General features: G+C 42.3%; 1 protein-coding gene across 5 annotated transcripts in view; it reads left to right on the top strand.

Annotated features, from left to right (window-relative positions):
• The window catches only part of GATAD2B (GATA zinc finger domain containing 2B), a 78,619-nt gene extending 63,576 nt beyond the window's left edge, over positions 1 to 15,043 (top strand). For all 5 annotated transcript variants that reach the window (XM_059072267.2, XM_067036640.1, XM_059072282.2 and 2 more), the window contains 10 exons: positions 2,772 to 3,107; positions 7,308 to 7,437; positions 8,116 to 8,247; positions 8,559 to 8,687; positions 9,144 to 9,314; positions 9,996 to 10,311; positions 11,329 to 11,531; positions 12,446 to 12,556; positions 12,714 to 12,831; positions 13,486 to 15,043. In XM_059072267.2, coding sequence (XP_058928250.1) covers positions 2,773 to 3,107; positions 7,308 to 7,437; positions 8,116 to 8,247; positions 8,559 to 8,687; positions 9,144 to 9,314; positions 9,996 to 10,311; positions 11,329 to 11,531; positions 12,446 to 12,556; positions 12,714 to 12,831; positions 13,486 to 13,619 — 1,779 coding nt within the window. In that variant the 5' untranslated portion in view covers position 2,772 and the 3' untranslated portion in view covers positions 13,620 to 15,043. The remainder of the gene's footprint in view (positions 1 to 2,771; positions 3,108 to 7,307; positions 7,438 to 8,115; positions 8,248 to 8,558; positions 8,688 to 9,143; positions 9,315 to 9,995; positions 10,312 to 11,328; positions 11,532 to 12,445; positions 12,557 to 12,713; positions 12,832 to 13,485) is intronic.
• The last annotated feature ends 1,474 nt before the right edge of the window (positions 15,044 to 16,517 follow it).

The raw sequence follows: 16,517 nt of genomic DNA, 5'->3' as shown, positions 1-16,517 counted from the left end.
TAAACAAAATATTATATATTCATACAATGGAATATCATTAGGCCATAAAAAATATGAAGTAATGATATATGCAACAACATGAATGAACCTTAAAAACATAATGCTAGTGGGATAGGGAGGGTGAAAGGGAGATGCAAGAGGGAGGAGATATGGGGATATATGTATATGTATAGCTGATTTACTTTGTTATAAAGCAGAAATTAACACACCATTGTAAAGCGGTTATATTCCAATAAAGATGTTTTAAAAAAAAACCCATAATGCTAAGTGAAAGAAGTCAGTCACAAAAGACCACATAATGTATGATTTCATTTATATAAAAAGTCCAAAAAATGGGCGGAAGACCTAAATATTTCACCAAGGAAGACATACACAGATGGCCAAGAGGCATATGAAGAGATACTCAACATCACTAATTATTAGAGAAATGCAAGTCAAAACTACAATGAGGTATCCCTCACGCCGGTCAGAATGGCCATTATCAAAAAAGCTAGAAACAATAAATGCTGGAAAGGGTGTGGTGAAAAGGGAACCTTCCTACACTGTTGGTGGGAATGTAAATTGATACAACCACTATGGAAAACAGTATGGAGGTTCCTTAAAAAACTAAAAATAGAACTACCTGGGGCTTCCCTGGTGGCGCAGTGGTTGGAGTCCGCCTGCCGATGCAGGGGACGCGGGTTCGTGCCCCGGTCCGGGAGGATCCCGCGTGCCGCGGAGTGGCTGGGCCCGTGGGCCATGGCTGCTGAGCCTGTGCGTCCGGATCCTGTGCTCCGCAACGGGAGAGGCTGCAGCAGTGAGAGGCCCGCGTACCAAAAAAAAAAAAAAAAAATAGAACTACCATACGACCCAGCAATCCCACTACTGGGCATATACCCTGAGAAAACGATAATTCAAAAAGAGTCACGTACCACAATGTTCATTGCAGCTCTATTTAAAATAGCCAGGACATGGAAGCAATCTAAGTGTCCATCGACAGATGAATGGATAAAGAAGATGTGGCACGTATATACAATGGAATATTTCTCAGCCATAAAAAGAAACCAAGTTGAGTTATTTGTAGTGAGGTGGATGGACCTAGAGTCTGTCATACAGAGTGAAGTAAGTCAGAAAGAGAAAAACAAATACTGTATGCTAACACACATATATGGAATCTTAAAAAAAAAGTTACTGATGAACCTAGTTGCAGGGCAGCAATAAAGAGGTAGACATAGAGAATGGACTTGATCACATGGGGTGGGAGGGCGAAGCTGGGGTGAAGTGAGATTATCATCGACATATATGTACTACTGAATGTAAAATAGTTGGCTGGTGGGAGGCAGCAGCATAGCACAGGGAGATCAGCTCGGTGCTTTGCAGTAACCTAGAAAGGGGTGGGATAGGGAGGATGGGAGGGAGGCTCAAGAGGGAGGGTATATGGGGATGTGTGTATGCATATGGCTGATTCGCTTTGTTGTACAACAGAACCTAACACAGTATTGTGAAGCAATTATACTCCAATAAAGAGCTCTTTTTTAAAAAAGTCAAAAATAGGCAAATTTAGAGACAAAGTAAATTAGTGGGGGATAGAGGTGAAGGGGGAAGAGAATGACTGCTAATGGGTATGGGTTTTTTTAAGGAGGAGATAATGAAAATGTTCTAATACTGATTGTGGTGATGGTTGCACAACTCTGTGGATATACTGAAAACCACTTAATCATACACTTTAAATAGGTGAACTGTATGATATGTGAATTATATCTCAATAAAACGTCTGGAGCCTGTGCTCCACAACGGGAGAGGCCACAACAGTGAGAGGCCCGTGTACCGCCAAAAAAAAAAAAAAAAAAAAAGTGCTGGTGAAATTATGTGTCTAGATTTTGTTAGTGTAAAAAATCAAAATGAGAAGGACAAATGATAATTAGCTTGTCTGTAATAATTTTGCTGTATGAGTAAAGAAAATATTACTTTTTATCAGCCTGAGTTCTTCATTAAACAAAGCCAAGTTACTGAATTTATATAGAATTGAGGGCAAATAACAGTGGGCCCCTCTGACCCTTGCTGTATCCAGACAACTGAGGCTTCCTGTTAGATGCCCTTGATCTCCATCAGTAACATAAGCCAATTAAAGATATGCATGGGTGACCTGAGGAACTTCCCATTCATAAAAGAGTCTTCTCCAGGAGAAGAATTTGGTATGAGAATTAAAATCAACTGACTTTTTTTTTTTTTTTTTTTTTTTTTTTTTTTTTTTTTGTGGTATGCGGGCCTCTCACTGTTGTGGCCTCTCCCGTTGCGGAGCACAGGCTCCGGACGCGCAGGCCTAGCGGCCATGGCTCACGGGCTTAGTTGCTCCGCGGCATGTGGGATCTTCCCGGACCAGGGCACGAACCCGTGTCTCCTGCATTGGCAGGCGGATTCTCAACCACTGCGCCACCAGGGAAGCCCTCAACTGACTTTTGACCATGCACGCACAGAAAGCCAGTCACAAAAGAATGTTTACTTTTTTGAGAGATGTAGGCTCTTAATGGACTATCCAGGTGAGTATGGTATTTGGTTTCAGGCATCTATACAGTAAGAACCTCAGTGACTGGAAAGCGTTTGACATTTACTTTCACTGCTGAGGTTGAGAGATGAAATCTCCTTTAATATAGATCATCTAGGAAGTTATAGGGTAGAATGTTAGCTCAGTTAACTTTGACCTTCCATATATATACCTATGATTCTTCTTTCCTTATGGACTATTTAAGGGACTTTATTCTGATAAAGCACTTGTATATTTCTTTCCATAGGATGGATAGAATGACAGAGGATGCTCTTCGCCTGAATCTGTTGAAGCGGAGCTTGGACCCAGCTGATGAGCGAGATGATGTCCTGGCTAAGCGACTCAAAATGGAGGGGCATGAGGCCATGGAACGTCTGAAAATGTTGGCACTGCTCAAGCGGAAGGATTTGGCAAATCTTGAAGTGCCACATGAGTTACCCACCAAACAGGATGGCAGTGGTGTCAAGGGCTATGAAGAGAAGCTCAATGGGAATCTCAGGCCTCATGGAGACAACAGGACTGCTGGAAGGCCAGGCAAAGAAAACATCAATGATGAGCCTGTGGATATGAGTGCTAGACGGAGGTATGGCTTTGTTCAGCTGCCTCCATAGATAGGGTCTTCTCATAAACTAAGCCTATGAAAAAGGAATGACTTCCAATGAGAGGAGGGTGTTTTTCATCTTAAAGCTTCTTGAATGAAGACATATCTGTGCTATCTGGCTTGACCGTGAATTCCTCTTGTTTCTAGATGAAACTAGGTGCCTCCAAAAATTATTACCCTTAAGATAAAGTGGCCATTTCTGGATAAAGGAGGCACTAAGAGTTGATACCCCAATTAGAAGCGAGTTAATATACACTTTCACTCTAATCTTACGGCCATTTTAGGAGGGAAGAACAGTCTTTTCTTCAGATCATCCCAAGAGTTTTAGGGATGTGTTTATTATGGTGACCCAGCTTTTATTACATCAGAGAGCATGGGCCTGTCTTTTCTTGTGTCAACAAGGAACTTTATGTGCTAATCCTCTACATTCTTTCTTCATTTGTGCCACATTCCCCAAGCCCCATATGTGCATACACATTCACTTATATGAGTACACTCATGCTTGTGCTGTTTCTCTCTTTCTCATACATACACACAGCACACAAGCACATGTTTTCACAGGTCTTGGTCAAGGTTGAGTACTTGGAACTGTGGAGAACACAATATAAAAAGGTACCTAGAACTGGCTGAGGCTAGAGTCTACCTGAACAGTGAATCATAGTATAGACAACCCTAGTTTTAAGAATATTCAGTTTATTCATGGTTCAGAAACACCTGATAGACATGAGAATTACTCTTCACTGTTCAGTTGCCCTCCAGTTGACCTTGCTGACTTTGTCCTAGGACTGATCTAAAGTAGGATCCTTAAGAAGCTGGACTGATGCAGAAAGAAGAAAAAAGGAAGGAATGGTTTATAATCTTACTTGGGTTTCTTTCTCTACCTTTTAATGTTTACTTATTAGTATTTTCCCAGAATTATTTTTTTAAACCACACCCAGTAGGGGAACATTGTTCTTGGTAATAGCATTAAAACCCTTAGGAAACTTCAGGTAAGTTCTCTAGTGGTTGTGGAAGAAGAGAAAAATTCTTGGGAACTCTACATAGTATCGGCAGAGTATTATGAAAGTAGATTAATCCTTAGATCCTTTTAGAAAGAGAAAGTGGGTGAATGAGATTATGTACCTGAGTAACCCATTTGCCCCATAATCACCCTTATTAACCTTCTGGGGCAAATGACTAATCCTACTTCACTGGGGACAATGAAGAGGAGAAATGTTAGGTGGATTCCTTACATGCACATTGGAACTGAAAATGTGTTTTTCATAGAAACATTGTTACACATTTTGATAAGATCTCAGTTCTGTTGGAATTACAGTGTATCACAGATAAATTCTGTATTGAAAAGAGTACCCTGAAAACTCTACCAGTGTGTTTAATTTTATTAGAGGAATGAACTTTTGAAACTTGATTCTTTGGAAACTGGGAACTGTTTTTAATGGTCTCCAGGAGAAGAGGCTTGATGTAAACCATCTAGATCCCCATTCAGTGAGAAAAAATAGGCCCTATCTGCCCTGTCGTTCTTCTTCCCTTTCACCAGAGCAGATATACTGACAGCTATTTCTACTTAGCCTGCAGCTTATTGTAAGAATGAACAAGACTGATAGATTGCTCAGCATGGAGAACAATGGTTTATTTGATGTGGATAAAAAAGGAGGAGGGAATTGGAATTTAAAAGCAGAAAGAAGGAAGGGCTCTTGACGTGATAGCCATAATTGCCTAAATATCTTTTTTTTTTGCCATCAGTTGGGCAAGTTATGATATCTGTGAAATAAGATACGCATGAAACCAACACTGCTTATGTTTTGGAATGCTGTCAAGATGTGGCAGTTTTCTTTCTGGTTTTGTTTTTACTACCTGGATAAGGATTAGGAGTTTTATAGTTTCTGGGAATCTGCCAGTCTGAGTCACAAAATGATGTCAGCAGCAAGTCTGGCTTTTAATATTATCTAATTGGTAGGGTTTCATACTTAAGAACACCAAATATTATAAATTGTATATGTGTTTGGGAAAGTAGCAAAATAATTTCTGTCCCCAGAAAAGCTTAATAAATGAGGCCAGAATTCCAGGTCAAAAGTTTAAAAAAAAAAAATTGAGGAATGAAACTTGATTTGGGCTTTGCCTTACCTGTGCTGTCTTATCTAATGTGAGTCTGATTATATCTGGGAATAAAATATCATTTAGGGTTTTCTCAGATACAACTTCCTCATAAATGTTGCTCAATTCCAAAATCTCCATGTAGGAATGTCTCTGCTTGTCCTTTTGCTGGACAGTCCTTAAGCAGTAGGTGGCACTCATTTGAACAAGGAAGAATTCCTTAGGTTAGAAATAATCTCTGAGGTGTGTATCCAGCCAGGGCCTGGATGGAAAGAGTTCTGTCGATGTAAGCATTGGAGAATCATGTAGGAGAAGTAGAAATCTACCAGACCTCAAAGTTGTTCACCCATGTTCTTGTTAGGGATGGGGAAGGGGGGGCATGAAGGAATATAGAAATGATAAGTAAAAATTCAAACTCTTCATTTAGGCCTGACCATTATTCCAGGAACTTGGGGTTAGAGAATGGAAGGTTCTTTTCTCCCTCTAGTGACTTCATTTTCTGTAAGCCTACATTCTCAGCTTGCTGTGTCTGTGAGCAGTGGTTATAGAGCGATCAGACAAACTTAATAGTTCCCAAGATGGTCATTATTATCACTGTCTCCCTACTTTATTTCCTCAGCTAAATTTGGTTGTTTTTAGTAACTCATTTGTACCCTGTTGAGGAATTGAATGCCTATCCCAGCCACCCAGGGTGCCTTGTTCAAAAGGCATCCAAGTCCCAACAGTACCTGAGACAAGAGGCCCTGAGAAATGGTCAGAGGCTCTCAGGACTATAAAGATCTGTGGTTATAAAAGGTTTGAGTTACCTGTTTAAATAAGATCTAGGAACACATTGTTTTAGACCTACATACTCCTTACTGCACTATAGATCTCAAAGAAGTAGGGTCAGCAAAGATAACTCTGAGTTAAGAAATCAGAGGAGAATTAGAGGATATGGTCGCTGACTTGGGAACCTATGGCAATTAGAATTTGCAGGATTCTTGTTATCCAGGTCTTAAGCAGTGAGTGCCATTTCTCATGATTTTAGAGGGACAAGATGCTCTTAAGGCTTGCCCCAGGAAGACCAAAACCAGAGTTGTCTAATAAATAGGATTGGCCATAAGGCATAGCCAGTGTGGAAGATTTAGATTTCAAAGTCATTTCTAGACAGTTTCTTTCTGAGGGAAGATGCTAAGTAGAACTTGCAAGTAGATGCAAGTCCCATATATTTAATTCTGGAGTTTCAGTCCTCCAGAAGGCTGTAGACATTTCTACTTAGCACTGTCCATTCTCTCAAGCCATTGACAACAGTACTTTCTTTTGGCCTTAACTCTTGACAGGGTAGACTGTCAATGGAGTTGTCACATAACCTCCTTTCTTGTAAATCATGAGATAGGCAGGACCATGTTATCAGTATCATGGGTTGCCTCCTTAGCAATGTGTCATCTGTATCTGGGGTGGACAAGTAGGCTCTACTGCCTTTGTCTTTCTTCCCCTGTGAAGCTAACCATTTCCTTCTTTTTTTTTTTTTTTTTTTTTTTTTTGGTGGTATGCAGGCCTCTCACTGTTGTGGCCTCTCCCGTTGCGGAGCACAGGCCCAGCGGCCATGGCTCACGGGCCCAGCCGCTCCGCGGCATATGGGATCTTCCCGAACCGGGGCACAAACCTGTGTCCCCTGCATCCGCAGGCGGATTCTCAACCACTAGCGCCACCAGGGAAGCCCCACCATTTCCTTCTTGACCTTCTCTGTAACTAACAAGACAACCCAAAAGGAGACTGAGATATAAGGAAAACATTTGGAATTTTGATTAAAATCAGTGTGATAAAAACACTCATCTCTTTTTCCCATTCCTAAAGCCAGTCTGTGTCTTTCTGTCTGCATTTTCTGTAAGGAATTTAGATGGGAAAAATACTTTTGCTGAGGTTTTGTCATCACTTACATCTTGATGTCTACTTTATCTTTTGATTTAGATGTCTCTGTCTTTCCCTGGGTGAATCAGGACAGACTTAAATTCCCTTGAATTTCTTTGGTCAGTGTAGAAAAGTTTTCTGAACTTTACTATGAACTTTCACTGTTGGAAGTACCTTAATTTTTCTTCTCTTGTCTAGTGAGCCAGACCGAGGAAGGCTTACTCCCTCCCCAGACATCATTGTTTTGTCTGATAATGAGGCTTCCAGTCCCCGTTCCAGCTCCCGAATGGAAGAAAGACTCAAAGCAGCCAACCTAGAGATGTTTAAGGTAAAGAAAAGAAAGATTCCTTTCTTCATTTCTTGCTTCTACTATTCTCTTTAATTCCCTGAGAGTCCCATTTCTGGTTTTTTAGTGTTTACTTTTTGGATCTAAAAACTACCCATTGATGAAACTCTTCATATGTGATTATCAGCCTCAAGGGTGTGCCCTTTTAGCGGGAACTATTAGAATCAAGTGGAGAAGAGAGTTTGAAAACGCATATTCAATATAATTTATCTTTGGAAAATGAAAACTTCATAATTCAAGTCATGTAAAGTAAACTCTTAGCTAGAAGGATACATTCTATACTCTATCCTGGGTCTCAGAATATGGAGGAATTCCTAAGTTTTCATGTATTTCTAGAGGAAACATGGCTTTAAAAGATTGATAAACATTATTTTAAAGGAAAGCAATATCTCCCTTTGGCGGTTCTTCTGTTTTGTCAGGAATCTGGTTAATTAGCATTTATATGTGGTCTCTTCTTTCATTCTGTAAGCAGTTTTTGAGTACCTACTGAATACCAGGCATTGTCCCAGACTGTTTGCTAGGGACACAAAGATAACAATTCCATTGCCCCTTGTGCTTCTTGTGGAAGGTGGAGGTTTGGGACCTAAAAGAAGAGATCATCTTCCAGGAAAGGACTCTGAGTAACTGCTACCATAGCTGATAGTCTCCATGTTTCCTCAGGGGAAAGGCATTGAGGAACGGCAGCAGCTCATCAAGCAGCTGAGAGATGAGCTGAGATTGGAAGAAGCCCGACTGGTGCTGTTAAAGAAACTGAGACAGAGTCAGCTACAGAAAGAGAATGTCGTCCAGAAGGTACTATGCCCAAGAAATAAGGGACTAGCAGAAAGCAAAGAAAAACTGGTTTGAGAATGGGCTACCCCAGGAAGATTCAGCTGGGTAGCTCATTCTTCTCTGGTTCCATGGTTTTTAGTCTCTAGGAATAGTGATTTTTTAAAAATCTTGGGCCTTAATCAAGAAAACAGTGATTCTGCTTTTCTTTTTTTCCCTTCTGGTCAACAGGAGCTTCAGACTGACAAGGAGTTTTGAAAGTCTAGAAGTGTACCAAATTTCTGCATCTGATTATTAGCCTTTTCCACTGTCTCATTTTCTCTTCTCTCTCCCAGACTCCAGTTGTACAGAATGCAGCATCTATTGTTCAACCATCTCCTGCCCATGTGGGACAGCAAGGCCTCTCCAAGCTTCCCTCCCGGCCTGGGGCCCAAGGGGTTGAACAGAATTTGAGGACATTGCAGGTATGTGACCCATAGTGTGATCTTAGTTTCAGGGGGCCCTGTTATCCTCTCTCTGTTTTAGGGCTTTTGTGAAGATCATAGAAGAACCTGGCCTTGATAGAGGTGTTATTACCATAGATAGTCCTGTTGGTCCTTAATGGCATGATTTAGTCTGCAGTAGAAGGATGAATAACTAATCTTCCCACCGTAGTCTTTCTTCTCGAGAGGTGTCCAGCTTAGCCCTTTTCCATAGAGGGTTAAATAGTTTATACCAAAGAAGCCAGGGAATTCCTAACCACTAATCAGGTTTTATAGTGATGGTAGATTTATCCCCATAGATCCTTAGACAAAATTACCAAGTCTGACTGTGTTTCTGTGTTTCCACTTAGCTATGTATTATAGGCAGTGTTTTCTCTTTGGCATTTTGTGAAGCATTTTACCGCTATGACTATATCTTTTCCTCTTCTTCCCCTTCAGGGTCACAGTGTTATCCGTTCAGCGACCAATACCACCCTCCCACACATGTTAATGTCTCAACGTGTGATTGCGCCAAACCCAGCCCAGCTACAGGGTCAGCGGGGCCCACCTAAGCCTGGCCTTGTACGCACCACAACACCCAATATGAATCCCGCCATCAATTACCAACCGGTAAGAGGGAGCCCTCATGGGGAAACAGAGAAATCTTTTATTTGCTTTCCCTGTTGAAAGGACCATAGATTTTAAGTTTGGGGACACTGAGAAACTCTAGGACAACAAAGGTAATTTTGGTGGGTTGACAGTGGTCCCAAAAGTGGAAACACTGAGGAATTATGTAGTAGTAGAGAAGAAAGGTTATATGCAGCAGAGCAGCAGTAAGCTAAAATCTGCCTAGAAGAAAGAGATAGAGGGATCTAAGGAATAAGACGCGTAAAAGGATGTATGACAAGGCATCCCAAATCTTTATTTTTCTCTTAGCAGTTTTATTTTTATTTATTTATTTGGTTGCACTGGGTCTTAGATGCAGCAGGCGGGCTCCTTAGTTGCTGCATGCATGTGGGATCTAGTTCACTGACCAGGTATCGAACCAGGGCCCCCTGCATTGGGAGCGCAGAGTCTTAACCACTGTGCCACCAGAGAAGTCTCTCTCTCAGCAGTTTTAGTTCATAGCCACTATCATTCTCCTTTCTTACATGCCAGAGTCCTTTTTCAGTGGAGAAGTTGGATGCCTCATGTCTTTTTCTGAGTTTGGGGGAAGCTAAGTAGTTCAGACTAGTATTCTTTGTCACGAAAGTAAGAATTGGTTCTTTCTCCCACATACCATCACTGACCCCTGTACTCAATCTATTTCAGCAGTCAAGTTCTTCTGTTCCCTGTCAGCGTACAACATCCTCTGCCATCTATATGAACCTTGCCTCCCATATTCAGCCAGGGACCGTGAACAGGGTGTCCTCACCACTTCCTAGCCCCAGCGCCATGACCGATGCTGCCAACTCACAGGCTGCAGCCAAATTGGCTCTTCGCAAACAGCTGGAAAAGACACTCCTGGAGATTCCACCCCCTAAACCACCTGCTCCCTTGCTTCATTTCCTGCCTAGTGCAGCCAATAGTGAGTTCATCTACATGGTAGGCTTGGAAGAAGTCGTACAGAGTGTCATCGACAGCCAAGGTAAGGCTGTTTGTTGGTCAGTCTTTTTATCTAAACGAGAAGTTGCCAGACCTGATTGATATGGGCAGAGTATTGCATGGTGCTGTGTAATATTAAATAATCTCTCTTTACTATTGCCAAACGACGTCCTATCTCTGATTCGGAGACTGTTTAGGAGCAGCGTATCAAAAAGCTTTTTGTGTGTCTATGTATCTTAGACTTAATATTTTTGGTATGTATTTTGTATATCTTGTCTGTTTTTTGCAGTATATCGTTAGCTCTTTTAAATGTGCCTAGCGTGATATATGCATAATTTGAAGACTAGAACACTTATTTTTAATGTTAGTGTTTATGTGGCATTGTGCTTGCATTATTATATTCAGTCCCTGCTATTTGAGTGCTTTTAGTTGAGAAAATAGACTGATAAAGATAACTAGGACCACATAAAAGCTGTAAACCAACACTGAACTATAAAGTATTAATAACATCACATAGTCTATTCTGACAAAAGTCATTAAAGCTGAATTTCTAAACATAAGGACTTAGGAGAACACCTGAGGAAAGTGCCTAAAGGGCTCAGTATTGGCTATAAACAGATCACAAAGTGAATAATTTAGACACTGATAGGTAAAAATTATGAATGTATATGGTAGAGATAGGTGTAGTCTGAGGTAAAGAGATGCTAAGAAGCAAAAGTACTGGCTGAATTAGGTGGAGCCCTTTGACTGAATTGACACACATTTTCTTCTCAGTGTGGTATAATAGGAAATCAGAAAACTTGGGTTCTTGTCCCAGCTTTGTCATTTGGAGCTATGTTTCTTAGACTTAGTTTCCTCATTTGTAAATGGGGATGGTACTGTCTAAGTCCCTAAAGTGATGTTGTTGCAATCAAATGAAATAAAAGTATTTTATAAATTATAGAGTCTCTTTCTTAATTCAGCAGAGTAAACTCCTGGAAAAAGATCATCTGATGAAGAGATACAGAGAAGATACAGAGGAAATGTGAAACCACTGATTATTCTTTTTGTTGGCATCTAGGGAAAAGCTGTGCCTCACTTCTGCGGGTTGAACCCTTTGTTTGTGCCCAGTGCCGCACAGATTTCACCCCTCACTGGAAGCAAGAAAAGAATGGTAAGATTCTATGTGAGCAATGTATGACCTCCAACCAGAAGAAGGCTCTAAAGGCAGAACACACCAACCGACTGAAAAATGCTTTTGTTAAAGCCCTACAACAGGAACAGGTAAGAATTCTGACTACTACTCACCAGCCACCTGCCCAGGTTTGGTTTTCCCAAAAGACAGTTCTTTCTAGTTTAGAGGAGTTGTCTCTGTGATCCCCACAGTCCAGGTCATCTAGGTTTCTGAATCTAGGTCTGGGTTCCCTTTTTTTTTCTTCTTACCATTCTGCCTTTCCCATTTCCATTTGACTGTTTCTGATTGGGTAAGAGCATAATGACATATGGCTGAGCCTAAGGGAAAGGGACAAAAGGCTTGAGACTCTTGGCTTTCCCTGGTAGTACTAAATAATCCTTCTATTCTTGATTTCAGTTCCTTAAACAAATGGATTTTGGTGAGAGGGATTTATGTTTGTACTAGAAATCTCTTTGAGATAAATAATTATCTGCAGTCCTTATTTGACAAAGAAATGACAAAGGAAAGGGTAGATTATAAAGTAGCCCAATGAAGATTAGTGGTTGCTAGAGTGTGTGAACTCTCATATAGTATTAATAGAATGAGAATGTCTTTGAGTGGGGAAGATGTGTTGGGAAGCTCAGATTCTTTTCCACCGTACCACCCATCAGACCCCTTTGGGTAGCATCATGGGTCTCCTGGAAAATGGGTAGACAAGAGTCAAAAAATAAAACTTAGTAACTCATCAGCCTTAATTAATTACATTAGTCAGCTCATTGCCACCACCCAGATCTCTCCAGCCAACTTCTGAGAGCCAGCTTTCTTGGAGAGAGGGATTCCTAATCATTGAAGTATGTAGGTTACTTGTACCCAGAGATCTTAGTGCACCTACCCCACCAAACTCTTTTGCCTTTTCCATATCCCTCCAACTAGCTGGCAACATTAGAGATAAGAAGACCTCTAGGTTTTCTGGTTAGGAAATTGGGTGCTGTCCTGCCCAACTTGACCTGATGACTCCCAACAGGAAATTGAACAGCGATTACAGCAGCAGGCAGCACTCTCCCCCACTACGGCTCCAGCTGTGTCCAGTGTCAGTAAACAAGAGACCATAATGAGACATCATACGCTTCGACAGGTGAGGATTTCCCTTGAGGTTTTGTCAGCCATTTATCTCAATTTGTCCTTTCTTCTGCAGAAAATCATACCGCTCTTCTGTACTCCCATATCCTTACCTCCCCCTTACACCTTCCATCATGGTAAAGTTATGATCGCTTGTCTCCTCATCATTGCAGGCTCCACAGCCCCAAAGCAGTCTCCAGCGTGGTATACCCACGTCTGCCCGTTCCATGCTTTCCAACTTTGCACAGGCACCCCAGCTGTCTGTGCCAGGTGGCCTCCTTGGTATGCCAGGTAAGAAGGGTTGATCTGAGAACTTTTCTCAGGGATTGACTAATTAGTATGCAATTCTTTAGCAGCCCCTTTAGGTGAATTGTTCTTTCTTTTGTTTTCTGCTCTTTCTTTAGGCCCTACTCCCTTCACTCTTATTATTTGGCAAAGGTTTGCTAAATCCATATTACATGCTAGGCACAGTACACTAGGGTTTTAGTGGTGAAAATGACACAGTCCTGTCTAATGTGCCCTCTTAGTGGGCATGTGGTTATTGATCTCTTTTGGCCAGAATAGCAGGGTTAACTGTCCTGATCCAGTTTGAATGACCCAAGGATGCTTCTTTACAGTCAGCAGGCCCAAAACCAAAGCAGATTCAGTAATTCCCTCTTTGTCTTGATTATTTTCCTCTCACCACTGTTTTCTTTTGACTCTTCTATACCATCAGGTCTATGTTCATTATTCCTGGTAGGATTGAAGTTTTGGGAAGACCTCTCCTAAAGCTTGGGAGCAGGGTGGGTAGTTGCTACTGAAATAAAGCTTAACTGAGTCTGCAAAGATGTAGACAACTTCTGATGTTTACTCTGCATCTCCACCACTGCAGCCCCAGGGTAGTACAGAAGAAGGTGTCATTTCCTTTTTTAATACCTGCATTCCACTTTTGTCTCCTGGGTCTAGGTGTCAACATTGCATACTTGAACACTGGTATTGGAGGACACAAAGCCCCCAGTCTGGCAGACCGACAGCGGGAATACCTTTTAGACATGATCCCTCCCCGGTCTATATCGCAGTCCATCAGTGGACAGAAATAACGCCTGTTCCACTTGTACTGCCCCAACCTTGTATCCTTTACTCCTCTCCTCTCCTGTTGCCCCCAACTTCCGTCGCATGCAGTGCCTGTACTGGTGCCTACCATACACGGAAAACAAAACAGAAAAACAGAAGACAAACAGTAGAAATCAACAAGAAAACACACGCCCTGCCCCGCCACCTCCCCTTTATTTCACACTGCTGCGATCTGTTCTTCTGCCACTTTCTCTCTTCAGTTTTCTGTAACAGTGAGGTGGATCTTTGCCTCTGATAGAGGTCAGAATGAGGTCCTGGGGAGAAATCCAAGCCCTCTGACGTGTGTTTCTAAAGTTTGTTTTTATGCTTTAATTATTATTATCATTTTTAATGATGTTGTGTGTCCTCCCTTTGTTCAGTGGACGGTTAAACCTTTTTATTTTCCCCCCAATATTTTTTTTTCTTTTCTTTCATCTTTTTATTTTAATTTTTTTTTTGTAAACACAAATGACATTCAGTTAAGTGATAGGAGCATTGCAGTAGGGTCCCCAACTGCCAAGTAGGACATGACTGGGAGTGTTAGGGGCGGAAGTTTTTAATGCACTTAACCCCAGGGTCAGGGGAAGATGGTGGCATCCAACAAGGAGGAATAGCACACCCGCTGTGGGGTGTCTCTGAGCTGCACAGTTCTGGAGGTAGTGTTGAGTATTGAAGTTGGGCTCTAAGAATGAGGGGAAAGAGCCTGGAAGGAGAAGCTTTAAAACTTAACCACCCTAGAATTGACCCATAAAGAAGGGGGAGAAAGGGGCATGACAGTGAGCATAATGTTGAGCCAAGGAGGACTGAGACCAGGTCCTGGCCTTCTGGATGCTGGGGGAATGAGACTGGTCTCCTGACCCCAGTGGAGACACAGAAGTCTATTCCAGGCCAACTAGCCCCAAATTATTTCATCTTATTTTCTTTGTAAAATTCTCCCCCATCCCTGTCTCTTTCTTTTCTTTTCTTTTTTTAAATCCTAATCTGCCCTTGGTAACCACAGCCCCATCTGTAATAGAGAGAAGTGGCTATTCCTAGCCTGACTTTGCTGGGTGTCCTGGATGTTGGATAGACATGAGTGAGTGAAATGTCAAAGGGAGGAAATAGAGGAAGAAAGAAAGAGGGGTTTCCCTCCCAACAGTTGCGACTTTCCCATTTGTCTCTTTACCTTCTGAGCGCCAGGAGATGAGGGTGAGGGCACCTAACAGATTGGAGCGCTGCCCTGACCCTGCTGCACTAACTGCAGAGCCAACCGCTCAAAGCCAGACAATTCATGTCAAAACCAATCCTGGACTTGTGCTGTACAAGTAGTTGTTGTCTTTTTTCTCCCCCAGAATTCTATAAATTTTGCTTTTTTGTTTGTTTTTGTTTTTTTCTTAAGTGCTACTAATGTAGAGAATAAATTGAATTGTGCAATGTTGCTGTTCTGGGGATTGGGGAGATTAGCATCCCATTTGCCCATACTGTGGGGGAAGGGGGAGGGGACCAGGCTGTTTTTGAGGTAAGGGATGCCCCTTAAAGGTAGAGGTTTCTGCTCTCCTCAGTGTATGCCCACCTGCCTCTCCAGCCGTAGAAGCTGCCAGAGTTCAAGGAAGGGATACTCTCAGCAAAGAGGTATGAGGAGAGGAGTTTAACATTTTACCCTTGAAAGCCACCTGGGGAAGTTCCCCCACTTTTATTTTTAAAATTAAATAATTTTTTAAAGTAAGAAGGCACTTTTAAAATTAACACACACACAAACTGCACATCCTCCCCATAAAGTTTGGGGAGGGGATGGGAGAAGGAGCTGGAATCAGGCTCAGTTCCCCCCACACTGGCCTCTACTCCCCATACTCCAGAGCCACTGTGGGTGATTATACTGGCCCTACGGGCCTTCCTGGCTTTTTTTCTTTCCTCCCTTCCCCCAAATTCATTGAGCACTTAATAATTAAGGAGCAGAGATGCAGCCTGTGTCTGGGCTCCCCCAGTGGTGAAATGATCTGGAAGCTAGACGCTAGTAACAGGTAGTGATGGGGTCATTTCGAGTATTTTTCTGGGGAATGTGGAACCCCTGACTGTAAGTGGTGGGAGAGGGAGGGGGGTTAGTGGAACTGGGTCTGGGATTATTTTAAAATTATATATATATATATAAAGATATATTCTTACATCTCTCCTTTGCCCTCTGTGCTTTGAAAGCACTGGATAAATCGTTTGGTTTTGCTTTTCCCTCTTCCACGAAATTGGAAGCTTTTTAAAAACTATTTTCCCTGCAAGTCATCTTGCCTTGTGGCATGTCTGTCTAGCTTCTTCCCTCTCTACCCCCCATGATGAAGTGCCATTTCTGTTATGTCTCCCCTCCCCCAGCTCAGAGGTGCTCAGAGGTACGAGGTACCCAAGTTTGTCAATTGAGATTAAAAGTAAGGAACAGAGAATGTGCAATACCGTCTGGCTGGGGGGTGTCCCTGCCCTGAGCTGAGTCCCTTCCCTGGGAGCCAGGCCACCTTTGAATGGGGTTTGGAAGTAATATGTGTCGAGAATGGGGGATGATGGGGAAGGAAAGCCTGTAGTCGAGTGCCTGCTAAGGTGCTGAGGCGATAGGGGAGAGGATGGAGTCTTCCCTGTTTTTATCCCCTCAGGGTCAGTTACACAGAGGCTGCTTGTTGACTAGTATAGCTCCGTGACCCTTTGCTCAATCGCTGAGGTTTGATTTCTTACCCTCTCTTCTCCCCATTTTCATACCCTTCCCAGGGATTAGTGACAGGGGTGAGGTTCCCCTAATCATGGTAAAGTACTAGCCTTCCACCTCCTCCCTTTCCTCCCTCTCCCCCATCCTTCTGTCTTCCTCATTTCTCTACTTTTTCATCACTGATTGCCTTGTGTCCCTCCAAGTCTGTTGTTGCTGTCCATCC

This window comes from Kogia breviceps, chromosome 1, assembly GCF_026419965.1.
Source record: "Kogia breviceps isolate mKogBre1 chromosome 1, mKogBre1 haplotype 1, whole genome shotgun sequence".
Classification (NCBI taxonomy): domain Eukaryota; kingdom Metazoa; phylum Chordata; class Mammalia; order Artiodactyla; family Physeteridae; genus Kogia; species Kogia breviceps.
This window is presented reverse-complemented; position numbering and strand designations above follow the sequence as displayed.